Source organism: Conger conger, chromosome 5, assembly GCF_963514075.1.
Source record: "Conger conger chromosome 5, fConCon1.1, whole genome shotgun sequence".
Classification (NCBI taxonomy): domain Eukaryota; kingdom Metazoa; phylum Chordata; class Actinopteri; order Anguilliformes; family Congridae; genus Conger; species Conger conger.
Genome location: NC_083764.1, coordinates 61,610,272 through 61,628,379, shown reverse-complemented (window position 1 = coordinate 61,628,379; position 18,108 = coordinate 61,610,272). Strand labels below are relative to the sequence as shown.

Here is an 18,108-nt window from a genome sequence, read left to right as displayed (position 1 = left end):
ATTTAATTCAATGTTAATCAAAAAGACCATTGCTGGTGCCTTTGCCTCGAATGTTTCATTTTATCCTTTTCCAGCTTTTAGAAAATGTGTGTAATGCTTTGTATCCCTTCTTGTGTAAAAGGGCACGTTCATTTATCTAAGTGTACCATTGTACACTATACAGGCCACAGGCACGTCCGTGTCTATACAAATAAATAGTAATCATATAGAGCCACACTACTGGTGGACATTTGCAGTTCCTTTTGTTGAATTGTTAGAACAGAAGAGCAGTTGAACTTAACTAGTTCAACTTGAACTTAGGGCGGCCTGCAGCATAGTGGTTAAGGTAAATGACTGGGACCCGCGAGGTTTGTGGTTCTAATCCTAGTGTAGCTGCAATAAGATCTGCACAGCTGTTGGCCCTTGAGCAAGGACCTTAACCCTGCATTGCTCCAGGGGAGGATTGTATCCTGCTTAGTTAGTTATCAACTGTACGTACGTTGTCTGTTGAATATAGCACAGACTAGAATACAAACTGTACGAGTAACTATACACAGTCAATCATTTTCTCAAATTAGTGTTGATTCATCTGGTGTTAACTGGGTGTGTGTGTGTGTGTGTGTGTGTGTGTGTGTGTGTGTAGATCAGCTGGGCGGAAGGGATATGCAGAAGTGCATCTCTGAATGCATCATTCCTCTAAGTGGATAGGCTACAGCACCCGGAGACCATTAAGTCTGAAAAATAAGTCTAATAAATACCTTGCAAAGACCTCAGTGTGTGTATGTATTCATACTTTATTGCTTACTGTGGAACTATTTCTAGTAAAGCATGTGATTGAAACCTGTACAAGGAAATTACTTACATTTTATATCAGCCGAAAAATGAAAGTATTTCTTTCAAGAATTTTCTGAATGTTAAATATGCAGTCCTGCCAGTCAGGACGGTCCTGGCTCTAAACCTTCATGGGTAAATATAATAAGTCATTTTTATGTTACTTAGAAAAGGCAGTTCAGCTGATTGCTTCATTGATTGTACCATGCAAGAATGCAGACCAATGACATTGCTGTCAGACTGCTGTCCTGCTGTATGTTTTACTTTATTCAGGGGAAAGCATGGAGGGGAACAGTAGATCTGGGTCATCTCATCTGCCCTGACCAGCTGGGCAGAAGGACAGTGGGGGGGGGGGGGGGGGGGGGGTGTGTGGCTTGTGGCAGCCAGGACTGATGATTCAGCAGGATTCTGCCCATATACCCCATATACAGTCACTCCCCAACCCATCCACCCCTCTGCCCACTGCCCAACCCCAATGCCCCCCTAACCCCCACCCCCATTACTCCCAAGCCACCCCAGCCCTCCCTCTGTCTGAAAATCACCAGAAGCCCAACACTCATACGCTGGACCTGACTGGTTTTTTTATTGCCACTGGTAAGCAGTTATGCATTTTGTATAACTATATACCTTTCCCCCATTTCTTGAAATGAAATAAAAACTAAATTTTAAAAGTAATTGAACACCTGACATCACAATTTTGTGCAATCACTGAGTGGTCATGAAAAGCAGACTTTCACTGTGCTGCTGTTTCTCAGCATGAGCTTCAATGAGACGCAAGCCAAAAGCGTGAATATGGCTGCCAGAAAGCACTAACCGTGGCAATGGAAAAACTGCAATGCACACGTACACGTCGCGAGACATTGAAAACTTCACCTTGGAAAACCAGGGCAGCACAGATGGTGCAGTGAGTAGCACTGCCACCTCACAGCAAGGAGGTCCTGGGTTTGAATCCCAGTCGGCCGGGGCCTCTCTGTGCGGAGTTTGCATGTTCTCCCTGTGTCTGCGTGGGTTTCCTCCAGGTACTCCAGTTTCCTCCCTCAGTCCAAAGACATACAGGTTAGGCTGATTGGCCGTGTGTATGAGTGTATGAGTGTGTATGTGAGTGAATGGCGTGTGTGCCCTGCGATGGACTGGCGACCTGTCCAAGGTGTATTCCTGCCTTTCGCCCAATGTATGCTGGGATAGGCTCCAGCGACCCTGTTCAGGATAAGTGGGTTAAGATAATGAATGGAGATGATGAATGGATGGATGGACCTTGGAAAACCACTGACCCAGAAACCCAGGGTCGTCACATTGAGGTAGACGCCTCTTTTGCAGCCTACTTGAAGCACCTGCAGGAAATCCATAAAAGCCTGCAAGCTCAATGCAGAGAGGCAGACAGGACTGAAACCCAGAGCCTCTTCTTAGGAGACACAATGAACCACAGTGCCAGTTCATTGTGATGTTGGTATAACTGGGATATTAAAGCGACAGACTACATTCGTAAAAAATGGGCGTATGGGGCGGTCTGTAGCATAGTGGTTAAGGTAAAGGATTGGGACATGCAAGGTCGGTGGTTCTAATCCCGGTGTAGCCACAATAAGATCCACGCAGCCGTTGGGCCCTTGAGCAATGCCCTTAACCCTGCATTGCTCCAGGGGAGGATTGTCTCCTGCTTAGTCTAATCTACTGTATGTCGCTCTGGATAAGAGCGTCTGCCAAATGCCAACAATGTAATGTAATTTAATGTACAGTACATTTACAGTACTGACAAATGTGTGATTTTCACCATGGAACTATTAGAAAACAAACATCAAGATCACATAAAGATATTGAAAGACTTTAATTTATTGCAATTTGTGCTTTACAAATTCATTGCTGTGAAATATGCAGCTCAGAAAAGATAAAATCACATTTTCATTTTCACAGTTGATGGTATGTCTGTATGTCTATTCTTCCATTAACTATTGACAACTATATTTTAATTCCTAACAAAAATATGTTATTCAGTATATTTATTAGCAGAAAAGGACAACTGGTCAAAATAAAAATCCCTAAAAGAAGCCCAGTCAGAAAAGATGTAATATGGCATCTGCTAAAAACACAACAGAAGCCCTGAATGAGTCATCACAGAGAAGGCAGTATTTGCGAATCACTCTAAAAACAATTGTTTTGTTCACAATTGAGCTAATCAAAGCTAAATTAATGTTGCCAATCAAGCATAGATAGATACAGATTCTTTAATAATAAACAAATAGGAAAAATGTCGATAGTGTACTCATTTTGAACTACTCAAAGGGGTCTTACTTATAGTGCATAGTATGATAAATCAGGACATGTCATACTGTAGACCTTGAGGGCATAAGACAGTGATGATTCCTGTGGTAGATATTTTTTGGTTTTCATCATTTACAATGCCTGTAACTGTGGGGTCCATCAGGATGAGCCCCCCCAACAGTCCAAACACTTATTCAATTAGAAAGAGGCTGTGAAATTTCATGGCTCCGGTGCTCCTTTACCATAGCTTTCATTTTTCTGTTTGGCTTCAGGTCAGTTTTTTCCAGAGGCTTTTTGTTAAATGGATCTTCCTGTTTCCTGTGGAAGGAGAGAGAGGTAAAACTACAGCACTAAATAATTTTTTGTCAAGCATACACTTAATACACAAACTTAAATACTGTATCAAGGTGAAATACTGGTGACTTACTTTATCAGTTCCTTTTCTATGCATTTCCTTTCATAGACATCTCCGTATTTGGTTGACACTGGATCAATAAACATCTTTCCTGAGAGCTGGCAAATTAAATGACGAGGAATTTGGACTTTGTTCAAAGATTCAGCCACCAATTTCTGTAAGGAAAATAAACATTAATTGTAATTCCGGTTCTACTAGATACAAGTAATAATCAGAACTTTCACATTGTGTTGAAGAGCTACCCTTCGCCATCCCGTCATGTTTGTGGATTAGTTATGTTCCCCAGTCAATTTTGACCTGGTATAGTTTAACCACCGCCTATTTACCATAAGCAATATTTTAGCCTCCAGTTGTATTTTACCTCACCACCCAGTCAGCCATCTACAACCATGAAATTGAAAACAAAAAATTGCAAAGTCCATACACACTTTACTTACATGATACGCCCTTGTTTTCAAAACAAGTTTTGCAGAAACTCATTGATTACACAGTCCTTGCCATGATTATATTTGACCCAAACATAACAGGAGAGGTAAATGTGCTTTTGGCTTGCGATAACACAGCTTACAGCTTTTTAACGTCACAAGGTTCGGGATACTATACGTCACGCTAACCTTCTCCATGTCTTCCAACGATGTACCTGCTGCTTCTACAGTGGTCTTTTCAGCTTGTTTCACATAAGCCTGTGGATTGGACAGGAACTCCTCAGCTACGACACTGCGAGAGATACAAGAATGGATTTAAGGTTCACCGTGAGTGCTGTAATGGGCCCTCTGGCCTTCAATTCCTCAAATGCTATTTTACATTTTTTGATTAAAAAAACAATTTACAAAAACACAAAAATAAAAGGCTTACTTAGTTGAAACTAAAATTCTGTAAATGATGCATGCAAGAGAACAAGAGACAACTCAATAATTGGGATTTGAGCCTGTTCATTAGACTAGTAATTGTGATTGTTTCTTTAAGGGTCTAAACCCAGCATGTTAAATGCAAAGGGTACAAAAACTAGGTCTGAGTGTTCTGCTCAGGAAACCCAAATGCAGATCAGGAGAAATGGTTGTTTATTCAGGCCACAATCAAAAGACAGATAATCAGAGACAAAATCAAGATGCCAAAGAATGGTAATAAAATAGTCCAGGGTTGAAAATCCAGAATATCAAAAATGTGTGGTACAAACAAGGGCAAGGCAGGTGAGTAGTCAAAGAAAAAAATAAGAAAGTCCAAAAACCAGAAATCAATCAGGCAGACAAAACAGAAGGGATAAGGCAAACTCGTAATTAGGCAAAGGGTGTCTCGGGAATCTCAAATAAACAGGCTTACAAGAAATCGGCTCTGAATATAGATCAACTTTCTGACAAAGAATACAACCGAGACCAGGGTTTAAATACACAGAGGGCGACAATTATACATCAGGTGGGAAATATGAACAGGGCGGCCTGTAGCATAGTGGTTAAGGTAAATGACTGGGACCTGCAAGGTCGGTGGTTCGATCCCCAGTGTGGCCACAATAAGATCCGTGCAGTCGTTGGGCCCTTGAACAAGGCCCTTAACCCTGCTCCAGGGGAGGAGACCGTGATTCAGGCTGAGAGGCTGATACATACACCTGAGTAGTTTACCTGTCCAAAGGATCATCCGGCTCAGCTGCGATCAGGAGTCCGAACACTGAATCCAGAATCTCTTTCATTGTTACGTTTGCAGAGTAGTTCCCATCAAATATATTGTGACAGATACGTCCGATACTGTTCACATTGCAGTGGTGGATCTACAGTATTTTTACCTTAAGGAAATTACTTGCATTTGCAGGTGGAACACATGGAAAATATTTTATTATTGGTTAATTCATGGATAGCTAAAATGTTGTCAGAAAATTGTAACATGACTGAGTCAGTCTCTGGGGAAGGATACAGGAGTGAGGAAACGCACTTGAGGGGGTTTGAGGGGGTAATCTGCCCCAAATTGGCAGTAGAGCTCAAAATTTCCTTTTTCATATGGTGTATCAGGAGGCCCTGACATCAGAATCTTCCAGAAACCTGAAAGGGAAATGAGAGAACTTCTGATGTACAACTTCTGAGTTGGCAAGGTGATATTTTGGAATATGAATGTGTGTGCGTGCGTGCATGTGTGTGTGAAATGAAATGAAAGATAAACTAATAGGGTTCCAATAAAACAATTATCTGCACCAACAGTATGCAGTAAAAATAACTGTTTATGGTCAAATGTACAGGATTTGACTGTTCTTTCAACAGTTGGGTTTTTCATTAATTCATGAATTCATTATCCTAACCCGCTTATCATGAACGGGGTTGCAGGGGGGTTGGAGCCTATCCCAGCATACATTGGGCGAAAGGCAGGAATACACCCTGGACAGGTCGCCAGTCCATCGCAGGGCACACACACCATTCACTCACTCACACACTCACACCCACAGGCACAGGCACAGGCACAGGCACAGGCACAGGCACAGGCAATTTAGACTCTCCAATCAGCCTATCCTGCATGTCTTGCATGTCTTGCATGTCTTGCATGTCTTTGGACTGTGGGAGGAAACCGGAGTACCCGAAGGAAACCCACACAGACACAGGGAGAACATGTAAACTCCACACAGAGAGGCCCCGGCCGACTGGGATTCGAACCCAGGACCTCCTTGCTGTAAGGCGGCAGTGCTACCCACTGCACCATCCGTGCCGCCACCAGTTGGGTTTTTCCTTTCATTAAATATCAATTTTTATGGGATATTTTCATGAACAACGACCACACCTTTTCTACTTCTGCGTGTCACTCGTTTGGAATATGATGTGAAGAGCAGTGTATGAGTATGTCGAAGTTGCTGATTTACTCATTTTGTTTGATCCCAACCACAGGCAGGAAGGCAAAGACACAAAAGAGAAGAATTTGAAAATATTGTTACCTTCCAATATCACGGAATTAGGGTGAGGTTTTAAGCAGAAAAAAAAGTCAGCTAACCCTGTCTGGGAAACAAGGTTGGGGACCCCTGGCTTACAGTTGCTCAACCCTGTTCATGGAGATCTTGATCTAGAACAGCTAGGCCTTGTTGAGCTGCTAAATATTACAAAATAAGGGTGTGTCAAATTTGGGCTGAAATGAAAATGTAGAGGATGGCAGATCTCTAGGAATAGTGCTGGGCAGGTGTGTGAAGGACATTTAAATTGTTTGCCAGTGGTTAGCGTAGCTTAGTTACTCACTGAAGTCGGTCTCAGAGGGAAACACTGTGCAGTACGGATGGGGATCCACGTGCAGACTCCTCAGCTCATCCAGAATTCGTCTCTCCCTGCTCATTTCTGTGGTTTGCTTGGGTGCATTATTCAAAGCACTGCACAATAAGACAATATTGCATTCATTATTATTAGGTATGTATTAGACAGTGGCCCACATTTATCAATATTTTCTGAAATCCGTGCACAAATGTCTGTGTGAACATTTTTTCACAATTAAAAATGGTTTAAACTGTATAAACTCGTCAATAAAGACTTAATAGTGCATGTTTTTGTTATTTAAATATCTTGGTACGTACTGGTGTTCATGATCATTATATCGTAACAAGTGTGCCAGGACCTATAGAATGTTTCATATTTTTAAAATAATAAAGAGCCGCCATATTTAAAAATGCATGGGATCTATTCTGACATAAGTTTCATCACAGGCAGTACCATGTAAGTCCCACAGAGGGAAGCAGGGTGAAACTGATGTAGGTTTAGATACCATGCATTTTAAAATATAGCGGGTGGTCTTTATTTCTTGTTAAATATGAAAAGGTCTACAGGTCCTGGAGCATACACATCATCGTGAACACCAGTACGTACCAAGCTATTTAAACAACATGACAGTGCACACACAAACCCGCCCCAATACGCTTACAAGACATTTTCTTTGCAAACTTTTGAATGCAATTCACGAATGATTATCTGTCCATGAGTAATGCATAGCATATGGAAAACGGGTTTAAACACGCACTATGCAACAGGTAAAAAGAAAATGGTTTCACATTCTGCACTTTCCTTCCCAGTGATGTCTGCAAGGCAGCCGTTTCAGCTCCGTCAACCATTAAATTATGTGTACATATTAGAACTTCTCTGGCAACTTTTCTTTAATGTATTTTTATTAAATGTATCTGTATTTGTTACCGAGCTAGCTAGTTTGCAAAAACCTGTTGTGATTATTTTGGGCTGAAGGAACGCATTGGCACATCATAGGAGACGTCGTTATCTGGAATCTCACCGTTGGGTGACAGCAATAGCCTATAGCTACGTTTTCCCTGTCCTTGCAGAGAGCCAGAAGAAGGTGTCACAAGCGTCAAATCAAGTGATTATGTGGCCATGCTTCAAATATTCAAATAACGCTGTAAATGTAATGTAAAACGATAAGAACGAAGTCAAATGCTGCATTCACGTCATATTAGAATGAACAAATTAGCTCATTCCGACTGGAAAAAACAGTTCACATCAACCTCTGACATTAAACGCGAGGCAAAAAACAAAACTCGTAAACAAATCAGCCACATGTCATGCCACTTCTATAGCCTACCATGATGTTTGCAGGTGTAGCTTGAACTTGAACTCGCCATTATAGTTCGTGGTTTCGTAAGCGTAGTAGGCTACGCCATGTCCCATACGTGTTTTATGGAATTTATATTACACTCCACTTAAGCATTAATTAATCAGGATTACCGGAATGAAACATCACCCAATTTGATGTTGAATCCTGTTGCATTTTTATATTATATGAATAATTATAACCAATCGGCATATTAAAATAATTTAGCCACCATAAATAAAATGCTGCTGTCTTTGGTTGGCTCCTTGCCAACCAAGTTTTTAGGTAAAAAGTAGTCAATTGCTTACAGTAATATGTTACTTTTGTTTTTATTATTAAATACAAAATTGTCTCTGCAAAATTAAATCTTTTGGAAAATGAATATTTGGAAAGTCCGAAAACTTTGATGAATCCCACATTATTTATGGTGAATTTCGTTCGGCTCACGTTTGATAAATGAGGCCCAATGACTAAAAGGAAATGCATTTATATCAGATAATTACATATTACATTTTAGGAAAACAGACAAGGAAGGGTGAAGTGCTGGTGGCCTCTGCTGGCTGGAAGGTGAACCCTGGTCAACCCTGACAGTTATAGTCGAATGTAGGCAGCTTAATACCGTACTTACGTCTGAATGGAAAGGGAGCAGTGTGAAATTAACCAGGATGTATGCCACTATACATGTTATTCTTATCTCTCATCTTATCTCTGTATTCTGTATCTTACAGTACTTACATTAGTGGCAACGTCACTTTGTCATTGACCTCTTTAGGAAGTAAAACCTCCGGTTCCTTGTCATAGCCCTTTTTTTGCAAAATGCCAGACAAATCAGCCTGTTAAGAACAAAATACAATATGAATATATTGTCATAATACAAATCATTTCATGGAGTCAAACTTTTCTCAATGTACACCAGGAATAGAGTGCAACATTAGGAGGCTTTTTATTTATTTATTATAATTTCTGTTTTGCTTGCAAGAGACCCTAAATACTAAAATAGAAAAAAAAAAGATTTCAGCAATGACAAAATAAGTTTCTTACCAGTCCTTTGATAGAGGATGCCACATGTTTTTTCTTCAGTTTCCTTCCCTTCAAAGACAGGACAGTTTCCATTTCAAAGAGTTTTAATGCCTCTTTACCTGTCTCTGGTTTGAAACAGCAACCTCCTGTAAAAAGAAAAATTGATTACTTCATAATGTTTCCCACATCAGACATTTTGCAAGCCTGATATAATACTTTTTCCTATAGATTATATTGTAATTTCTCCTGTACAATAGCCCATGAACATAGATGTAAACTCACAATAATGACACAATAAATGTTTGTGTTATGTTCCTGGATTCCGTCTGTCTGATTATATTGCCTGGTTAATTATGTCCGTTTCTTGTCTGATATTATGATCATTGATTATTGCCTATCCCTTTTGTACCTCTGCTTTAGTGTTTATTGTCAGTTTTGATTTATTTTGTGTATTTAGTTATTTTCCGTATTTACATTACTTGTGTTCATGTCTGATTTCATTACATTCATAGGTTCACTGTCTGGTCATTGCATCCTTCCGTTTCTACCTGAACACTCCCCGTCCTATGAGTAACATGACTTTGGCTATTTTCATGACTCTGGTTTAACACTTCCTTCTCACCTCACTTTCTGATTTCCAGCTGCAGTCTATCTGCGTGTAGATAATTAGTACCAATTAACTCTAACACTGTTTGTTTCTTGAGTTTAGCTAACACATTCATGTTGTATATATTGACTAGCATTAACCACGCTTTTTGGGTTGGGTAATTATTTATTCTTACACGTAAAATAACAATATTAACGATTCCCAATTCTGCGCTTTCCTGTAACTCCGCCTCTTTCAGTATTGCTGTGCCTTGCTGCTATTCTGGAGCTCTCTTGCTCGTTACCTTGTTACCCTATCCTGTTTTTACAAATCTATCCTCACAGTCCGCCAGCTAACCCCAGGTCATGTTGTGTGCATGCAGTTTCATTTTACTCTATGTCTGGTCTTGCGTTTACCCCGCATTATGTTACCGATTCCCTCGTGCAGTTCCCCTATGTCAGGTCTGCCCAATCCAGTTCCTGGAGATCTAACATCCTCTATGTTTTCACTTCAACCCTAATGTGACACACCTGATTCTACTAATTCAACTCTCATCTTCCTTTGATTCTCTGTGTCCCCTCACCACCAAACTAGCTCGGGCCTCCCCCCCCAGTCCTTGGCTTTCTGATGCTCTACAAGCTGTCCGAACCGAACTGCGGTCGGCGGAGAGAAAATGGAAAAGGTCCTGTCTCCCCAGTGATATGGCTTCCTTCCATGCCCTCTTATCATCTTTCCATTCCTCTGTCTCTCTAGGTAAATCTTCCTTCTTTCACTCGAAAATTAACGCAGCCGCCTCTAATCCCCGCAAACTGTTTTCAACTTTCTCCTCTCTTCTGGCCCCCCCTCCCCCCCCACCCCCCTCATCACTCACACCCGATGACTTTGTCTCCTTCTTTGAAAAGAAGGTCGATGCTATTCGCAATTCCTTCTCCCAACCCTCCACCCCTGCTGACCCTCCTACCCTCCCCAACTCCCTAACCTCCTTTTCTCCCCTCTCTGACGCCGACACACTGAAACTCCTTACTTCCCACCGCCCAACCACCTGTCCTCTTGACCCCATCCCCTCTCCCCTCCTACAATCTCTATCTGATGACATTCTCCCTTTTCTCTCCTCTCTAATCAACACCTCCCTCTCTTCCGGTACCATGCCCTCTTCCCTGAAGAGGGCCAGAGTCACTCCCCTGCTCAAAAAACCTACTCTTGACCCCTCTGCCCTGAACAACTACCGGCCTGTCTCTCTTCTTCCCTTTCTCGCTAAAACTCTGGAACGGGCGGTCTGCTCCCAACTGTCCACTTATCTTCTCCAGAACAATCTCCATGACCCCAACCAGTCTGGCTTCAAGAGTGGCCACTCCACTGAAACCGCCCTGCTCGCGGTCACTGAGGCACTCCACTCTGCTAAAGCAAAATCCCTCTCCTCTGTCCTCATCTTCCTTGACCTGTCAGCCGCCTTCGATACAGTCAACCATGAGATTCTGCTCTCATCGCTGTCTGGGATGGGTGTCACAGGTTCTGCACTCGCTTGGTTTTCCTCCTACGTCTCTGGTCGCTCCTACCAGGTGACTTGGAGGGGCTCAGTCTCCGACCCTCAACCCCTACGAACTGGAGTCCCGCAGGGCTCGGTTCTTGGGCCTCTCCTCTTCTCGCTATACACCATGTCTCTTGGTTCTGTTATCTCTTCCCACGGCTTTTCTTATCATTCCTACGCTGATGACACCCAACTCTTCATTTCCTTCCCCCCCGACACCCAAATCACCACACGGATCTCTGCCTGCTTGGCTGATATCTCTGCGTGGATGACTTCCCATCACCTGAAGCTCAACCTTGCCAAAACTGAGCTTCTCTACATCCCTGCTAAGTCCTCTCCGTCAATCGACCTCTCGTTGACTGTTGAGGACTTTGTAGTTTCCTCCTCCCGTACGGCAAAGAATCTTGGGGTGACTCTTGATAACTGCCTCACCCTGGCTCCACAAGTATCCTCCACTGCCAGAACCTGCAGGTTCTTTCTGTATAATATACGCCGTATCCGTCATCTCCTGACTGAGAAAGCCACCCAGCTCCTAGTCCAGGCACTCGTCATTTCCCGCCAGGATTACTGCAACTCCCTCCTAGCCGGTCTCCCAGCATGTGCCATCAAGCCCCTCCAGCTGGTCCAGAATGCTGCAGCCCGCCTGATCACCAGTCAGCCCAGGTCGGCTCATGTCACCCCGCTTCTCATTGGCCTCCACTGGCTTCCTATTGCCGCACGCATCCGTTTCAAGGCCCTAGTGTTGGCATTTCAGGCTGCTAAGGGGACTGCCCCACCTTACATACAATCCCTGATCACTCCCTACTCCCCAGCTAGACCACTCCGGTCTGCCAGCTCTGGTCGCCTTACGGTTCCCTCTCCACGTGCACCTGGCGGTCGAGCTGCACGTTCACGCCTGTTTTCCGTTCTGGTTCCTCAGTGGTGGAATGACTTGCCTACCACTGTCAGAACAGCAGAATCCCTCCCCCTATTTCGACGCAGACTCAAAACCCACCTTTTCAAACTCTACCTTAGTCCTCCCTCCTGATTTCCCCTGCCCCTCCTTTCTGATATTCCTATCCTTGTCTAACCCCCCCCCCAAAAAAAAAAAAATGCACTTCTGATCACAACTATGTTTAGAACAGCATTTCCTGTGTATTTTGCTAGTTTCTGGATGTGATGCTCTGACTTATGGTAGAACCTATGCACTTGTAAGTCGCTTTGGATTAAAAGTGTCTGCCAAATGACTAAAATGTAAAATGTAAAAAATGTACTAATTAGGAGCTCAACAAGCTGGTGAATATGATGTGCTTTATTAGGGTTGGAATGAAAACCTCCATAAATCTCCATAAATTTCATTAGTTTTTTCCAAAAAGGCTAAACCCTTGGAGTGATTTCAGTTTTCATTTACTCATGTTGAGTAAGCTAGCGAGAGTGTAGCATCTCGTTTTGAAATTTTCATTCAAATTTTCAGAAATTAACCTCAGAAATAATCTCCGCAGGGTAGCAGTGAAGGTATCTCAATCAACCGTTCGAAGAAGAGCAGCAATTCAGAGGCATACCACAAGATGCAAACCACTCATTGGAACAAAGTTGTATGGACTGATGAGACCACGATTAACCTCTACCAAAGTGTCATCTTTTTAGATCGTATTTTTATCTCAACCCCAAATGTATTCAGTGTATTGCAAAAACTAAGGAATTGGCCCCTTTAGGAGGGGACTGTAGAATGCAGTGTATTTTTCATTTTTAATCATGGAAAAACTGGTTTAAGCATGTGGTTTTAATGTTGTGGCTGATCGGTGTATGCATTTCAAGCAGGCAAAATTACAGTATATAGTAGTGATATTTGTGAATAAACTAAATGCCAACAGATAAATAGTTTATCAATGTAATGAGAACATTGCTGACCTGTCACATTGCTGATTCCATGCAGGACACTGTTTTCCTCTCCTCCAAGGATGACAGTGTCCACTACAATGTGGGCGTCAATCAGCCTGACTGCAACTTTGACAGGATCACGGCTAGAACTAATATTGTGAAAATTACAGTTATAATTTAAATGTAAAAATGTAAAATTAATTAAGCCATAGTTTGAGGCAAGCTCTACATACACTCAGTGAGCACTTTATTAGGTATTTATAGGATGTTTTTGGCATATTAAGTCTTCTGCTGCTGTAGCCTATCCATTTAGAGGTTTGATGCGTTGTGTGCTCAGAGATGCTCTTCTGCACGCCACTGTTGTAATGTGAGGTTATTTGTGTTACTGTCACCTTCTCAGCTTTGTTTGGTCAGGCACCAACAATCATGCCACGGTCGAAATACCTAAGATCACATTTTTCCCCCATTCTGATGGTTGATGTGAACATTATCTGAAGCTCTTGACCCATATCTGCATGATTTTATGCACTGCACTGCTACCACACGATTGGCTGTTTAGATAATCGCATGAATATGTAGGTGTCCAGGTGTTTCTAATAAAGTGCTCAGTGAGTGCAGCAAGCTTGCTAGTTTACATAATCTGGAGAGCTAACATTACCTAGCTTGCCACAATAATAGCAAGCTTGCCACAATATTAGCTAGCTTGCCACAATAATAGCAAGCTTGCCACAATATTAGCTAGCTTGCCACAATATTAGCTGGCTTGCCACATAATAGCAAGCTTGCCACAATATTAGCTAGCTTGCCACAATATTAGCTAGCTTGCCACAATATTAGCTGGCTTGCTTCATTTCATTGAAAGCATGAATGGGAATTTACCCTTCATCATTCCCATCACTGAGGCACAGCATGCGGAGTCTGCAGTCTGGAAATTTCTTCTTGACATCGCTCAGCTTGGAAATTCCAAGATTCAAGGCATCGTACAGGGGAGTGCATCCACAGGCTTCAAGACTGTTGACATACCTCTGAGGTACCAAAGATAATACAAGATTTAATACACGTAAATGGAATGCAATTAAATCTCAGCCTTTTCAAACCAATCTCAATGCCATTTCGCAGGTCTAATACAATGGCAAAAATTGTGCATTCATTCTAAATGTTTTGAAATCATTGTGAATGAAATTACAATTCACAGAAAAAGATTACCTGAAAAACTCCAACAGTCTCTGTGAACTCATGAAATTCCAGGCAGCATCCTCCAAACTTAACCAGACCAATGATATGATGAAATGAGTATGCGCTGGTCCTTGCCATGAAAGCCAGGAAGAGCTGCTTCACAACATCCATCCTGCTCCGTGTCTGATCCTGTTCGTAGCATACATCCGCCATTGAAGAGCTTGCATCAACAAGAACCTGAAATATCAATAATAAATAATATAATATTTGTTATCTTCCTGATTTGTGTAGTAAATGTATGGAAGATGGAATTATGTCATTAGCATTTATACCTCCATCGTCACATTCGAACCAGCATAATAAAACATGAAACACAGGCACATCGAGTTTACCATTATTGCCTCTTCTGGCACCCCACCGATTTTGTATGTCTGGTCTGTTCTGGCATCTTTGAGTCTAAAAGAAAACATTTTCATGACTTGAAAGTGAAATAAATATGGGTGAACACTATGGGAAGATGCATCCATGTAGTTACACCCATGCACTGAATTTTCCCAGCAGTGTCTTTAATAAGTATGAAATATTCACATTGGGAGTGAAAAAGAAAGTCAGGAACTAAAAAGGCTTAAACTCCCACTCATCCTTGCAAGTTGGCAGGATGTTGTGCAGAAGAAGTCTAGGCATCCGAGACTTTATTATATATATGTTTTTTTGTGTGTGTGTTAGAATGAAAGAACACATTTCAAATTTCCTAAAGAAAAAAATAACATATTACTGTGAGCATTTGACCACTTTTAACATAAGAACTCAAGGCTGTCTGAGATCAGAAGGAAGGAGCCAACCAAAGTCTGCAGAAGAACTGTGGCAAGTTCATGCATGCTTGGTTCCTGCTGATTGTCTTACAGAACTGCAGAAAAGCATTGGCTATTTCAGAGAAGTGACGCAGTTTTAACGCTGAAGGGTGATCACAAAAAATATTGATTTGATTCAGATTTGAACTATTCTTCCTAATTGCTCAAAAAGATTTAAAAAGATTCATATACTCAGAGCTGTGGTCTGTAGTTGCATGACTTGTGCAAATACTGGATGACCATGATTAAATAAATCTCTCTCAATCACCTCTTCTGCTGTTAAAGACATGGTAATTAGTGAAATCACTGTGAATAACAAGTAACCCTTTTAACTGTTGGTTTTATTAGGTGCGGAAAAATAATCAAAATCAAAACTAAAATTCCATTGCTTAACTGGATATATAGAAATTGATAAACTTACATTATATAATTACAATTACATGCATTACAACATTAGATGGCTAGAATATGCAAAACAATTCATTCAAGTTTAGATAAACATTGTAAGCTTAAACATGGAAAATGTTATTTTAAATACTTACCGATTTGCCAGTTCAATCACATCGACAGCCTTTTCTTTCCCGGCGAGACAATCAAAAACCTGGACCAGTGATTCTTGTCCTTTGTTTTGTCTCAGATAAACTGCACAGTTATCTTAATTGAGTGGAAATAAATTATAAATTAAAACATATTTATGATGCACATACACATGTACAATAATAATTAATGACTTACCAGAATTTTGAAAGGTTGCATGATAATATTAAGATCACATTGTTCTAACCATTATTTTTTTCTTAATTTAATAAAATAGATTAGGTGATACAAACTTGTCGGGCCTTATGTACAAAGTGAGAGGACTTCGCATTTTTATTATTCTGAAATGATTGTAAGCCAATCTTGTGCCTGGTATAACAATACCTCTGCTTTCTGCCTTGGGCAGATCACCCCCCAGTCCTTTCATACATTCTGTTATATGCATGCAATGTCATGGTTTAGCCCATATTGTAGATCATATTTGAATACACATGGTTATACTGTACACTCAGTGAGCACTTTATTAGGTATTTTACTTATTTTGTTTACTTATTGGTCTCCTGCTGCTGTAGCCTATGTTCTTCGCCGTTGTGTGTTCAGAGATGCTTGATCCTTGGGGTCCACCCTCACCATTTTCCTTACCAAATATTGTATAGTTTTTGTACATTGCTCTGGATTAGAGCGTCTGCTAAATGACCGTGATGTAATGTGTCCTCTTCCTGGCAGGTTTGGAACCATTCCAGAAGTTTTACATGTTTTTATTACTGCCCTTACAGTGTTGGTATCTTTTACCGTTTATGCATTACCAGGCATGATTAATTTTGGACTTTATTTCTCCATTTTTATTAAGGGTGCCAATAATTCTGGAGCCCAGAATACTGTATAATCTTAACAGCGTCCTACCTTCGTCTATGAGAATGAGACGGGGCCCTTCCATTCCTAAATTCTTCAGTTGCAAAGGTGGAGTCAGTTCCAGGTGAGAATACGCTGACAGCCCATCAGCCATCTCCTCATATGTCTTCTCTGGATTGACCTGAAAGCTACCATGTCCAGTTCAACACATGAGTCATATAGACAACCTGAACCGCATAGAGACACAACTCCAAACAGCACCCATCTTAAACGCAGAGTATGCCTTGAACACAGGCAACAAGACATGATCAATGCTCATAATATTAAATGGTAAAAATGTAAAAGGTTTTGGAACCCTGTCACTTAGTACTTTGTAGTTCCTCCTCGGGCAACTATAACAGTTTTCAAGCGCTTTCTGTAGCCTTTCAATTCTTGCTTTTGGAATCTTTCCCTATTCTTCCTGGCAGAACGCCTCTAGCTTAGAAATATTCTTCGGCCTCTTTGCATGTACGGCATGCTTGAGATCTCCGTCTTTGCTGGAGGTACTTCATCGTTGATTTTGAGGTATGCTTTGGATCACTGTCTTCCGGGAATACCCAATCTCTCTTCAACTTCAATGTCTGAACTGACCTTTGAACATTTTCATCTAGAATTTCTTGATATTTGGTGGAATCCATTCCTCTTTCCATTCGCACAATATTTCCTGTGGCCCCAGCTGCCACACAACCCCAAAACATAATAGATCCACCTCCATGCATCGCAGCTGGCAGAGTGTTCTTCCTCACAAAGGCTTCACCTTTTTTTCTCCAAACATATCTTCTTTGGTGCTGGCCAAAAAGTGACATTTTGGTTTTGTCAGTCCAAAGCACATAATTTCAAAAGGCTTCAGGCTTCTCAATGTTTTCTTTTGTATTCATCAGTCTCTTATTTTGTGTTGAGGTCATTCTTTGTGGCAACTCTGCCATGTAGGTCTTTGTTGTTTAAAGTGCAATGTATTGTGTGTGGGTTCTTCTGAGCATTTCTCACCAAGTTTCAGGCCATTCTATCTGAAATCTTACTTATACTTCCAGACCTTGCCTTGACTTCAACTATTCCAATTATCTTCCATTTTCTAATAATGATAGTGGAACTAGGTAGTTTTTGTAGCCTTCTCCTTCTAGGTGGAAATGAACCATCTTCATTCTGAAGTCCTTGGAAAACTGTTTAGAGGAACCTAATAGTTCTCAACACCAGACAGAACAGCCGCTGCAGTTGGATACTTTAGAAGGCATGGAGTTATACTCATCTGACTAATTGAAGCCCTAACGAGTAAATCACCTGGGTCTGGGCCTGGGTAATCAAAAAGTAACAAAGAATAATCCAAAAGGGTTCCCAAACTTTTGGACAGGGCCCTTTTCCTTTTTTTACATTTTATAAACAGTGAAAAATTAAAATAAAAAGCAATCTTGCTTTAGAATTTGCAGAAAGGTCTCATGTTTAACTCTGTACAATTTAGGTTTGCTTTCGAACACATACAGATTAATTGTAACAGACATTTAAACCAGAGGTGGCAATATTTTTGCACCCCACTGTACACTAGTCTGGGACACTAATCTTGAGACATTTCATAGACTATTTCAAGTACAGTACTTATGCACATGTTTTTTGGTTCACAAAAGGCCAGCTG

The 18,108-nt window shown here is 41.2% G+C and overlaps 1 protein-coding gene across 1 annotated transcript in view; it reads right to left on the bottom strand.

Annotated features, from left to right (window-relative positions):
* Positions 1 to 2,618: 2,618 nt before the first annotated feature.
* LOC133129606 (uncharacterized) overlaps positions 2,619 to 18,108 on the bottom strand; it is a 39,084-nt gene continuing 23,594 nt past the window's right edge. Inside the window, exons 12-25 of the mRNA XM_061243805.1 lie at positions 16,494 to 16,630; positions 15,596 to 15,707; positions 14,595 to 14,658; positions 14,233 to 14,439; positions 13,906 to 14,051; positions 13,057 to 13,175; positions 9,074 to 9,198; positions 8,768 to 8,865; positions 6,685 to 6,812; positions 5,387 to 5,511; positions 5,098 to 5,243; positions 4,096 to 4,198; positions 3,494 to 3,636; positions 2,619 to 3,384 (exon numbers count right to left, since the gene is read on the bottom strand). Of these exons, the coding sequence (XP_061099789.1) occupies positions 3,261 to 3,384; positions 3,494 to 3,636; positions 4,096 to 4,198; positions 5,098 to 5,243; positions 5,387 to 5,511; positions 6,685 to 6,812; positions 8,768 to 8,865; positions 9,074 to 9,198; positions 13,057 to 13,175; positions 13,906 to 14,051; positions 14,233 to 14,439; positions 14,595 to 14,658; positions 15,596 to 15,707; positions 16,494 to 16,630 (1,777 nt within the window). The 3' untranslated portion in view covers positions 2,619 to 3,260. The remainder of the gene's footprint in view (positions 3,385 to 3,493; positions 3,637 to 4,095; positions 4,199 to 5,097; positions 5,244 to 5,386; positions 5,512 to 6,684; positions 6,813 to 8,767; positions 8,866 to 9,073; positions 9,199 to 13,056; positions 13,176 to 13,905; positions 14,052 to 14,232; positions 14,440 to 14,594; positions 14,659 to 15,595; positions 15,708 to 16,493; positions 16,631 to 18,108) is intronic.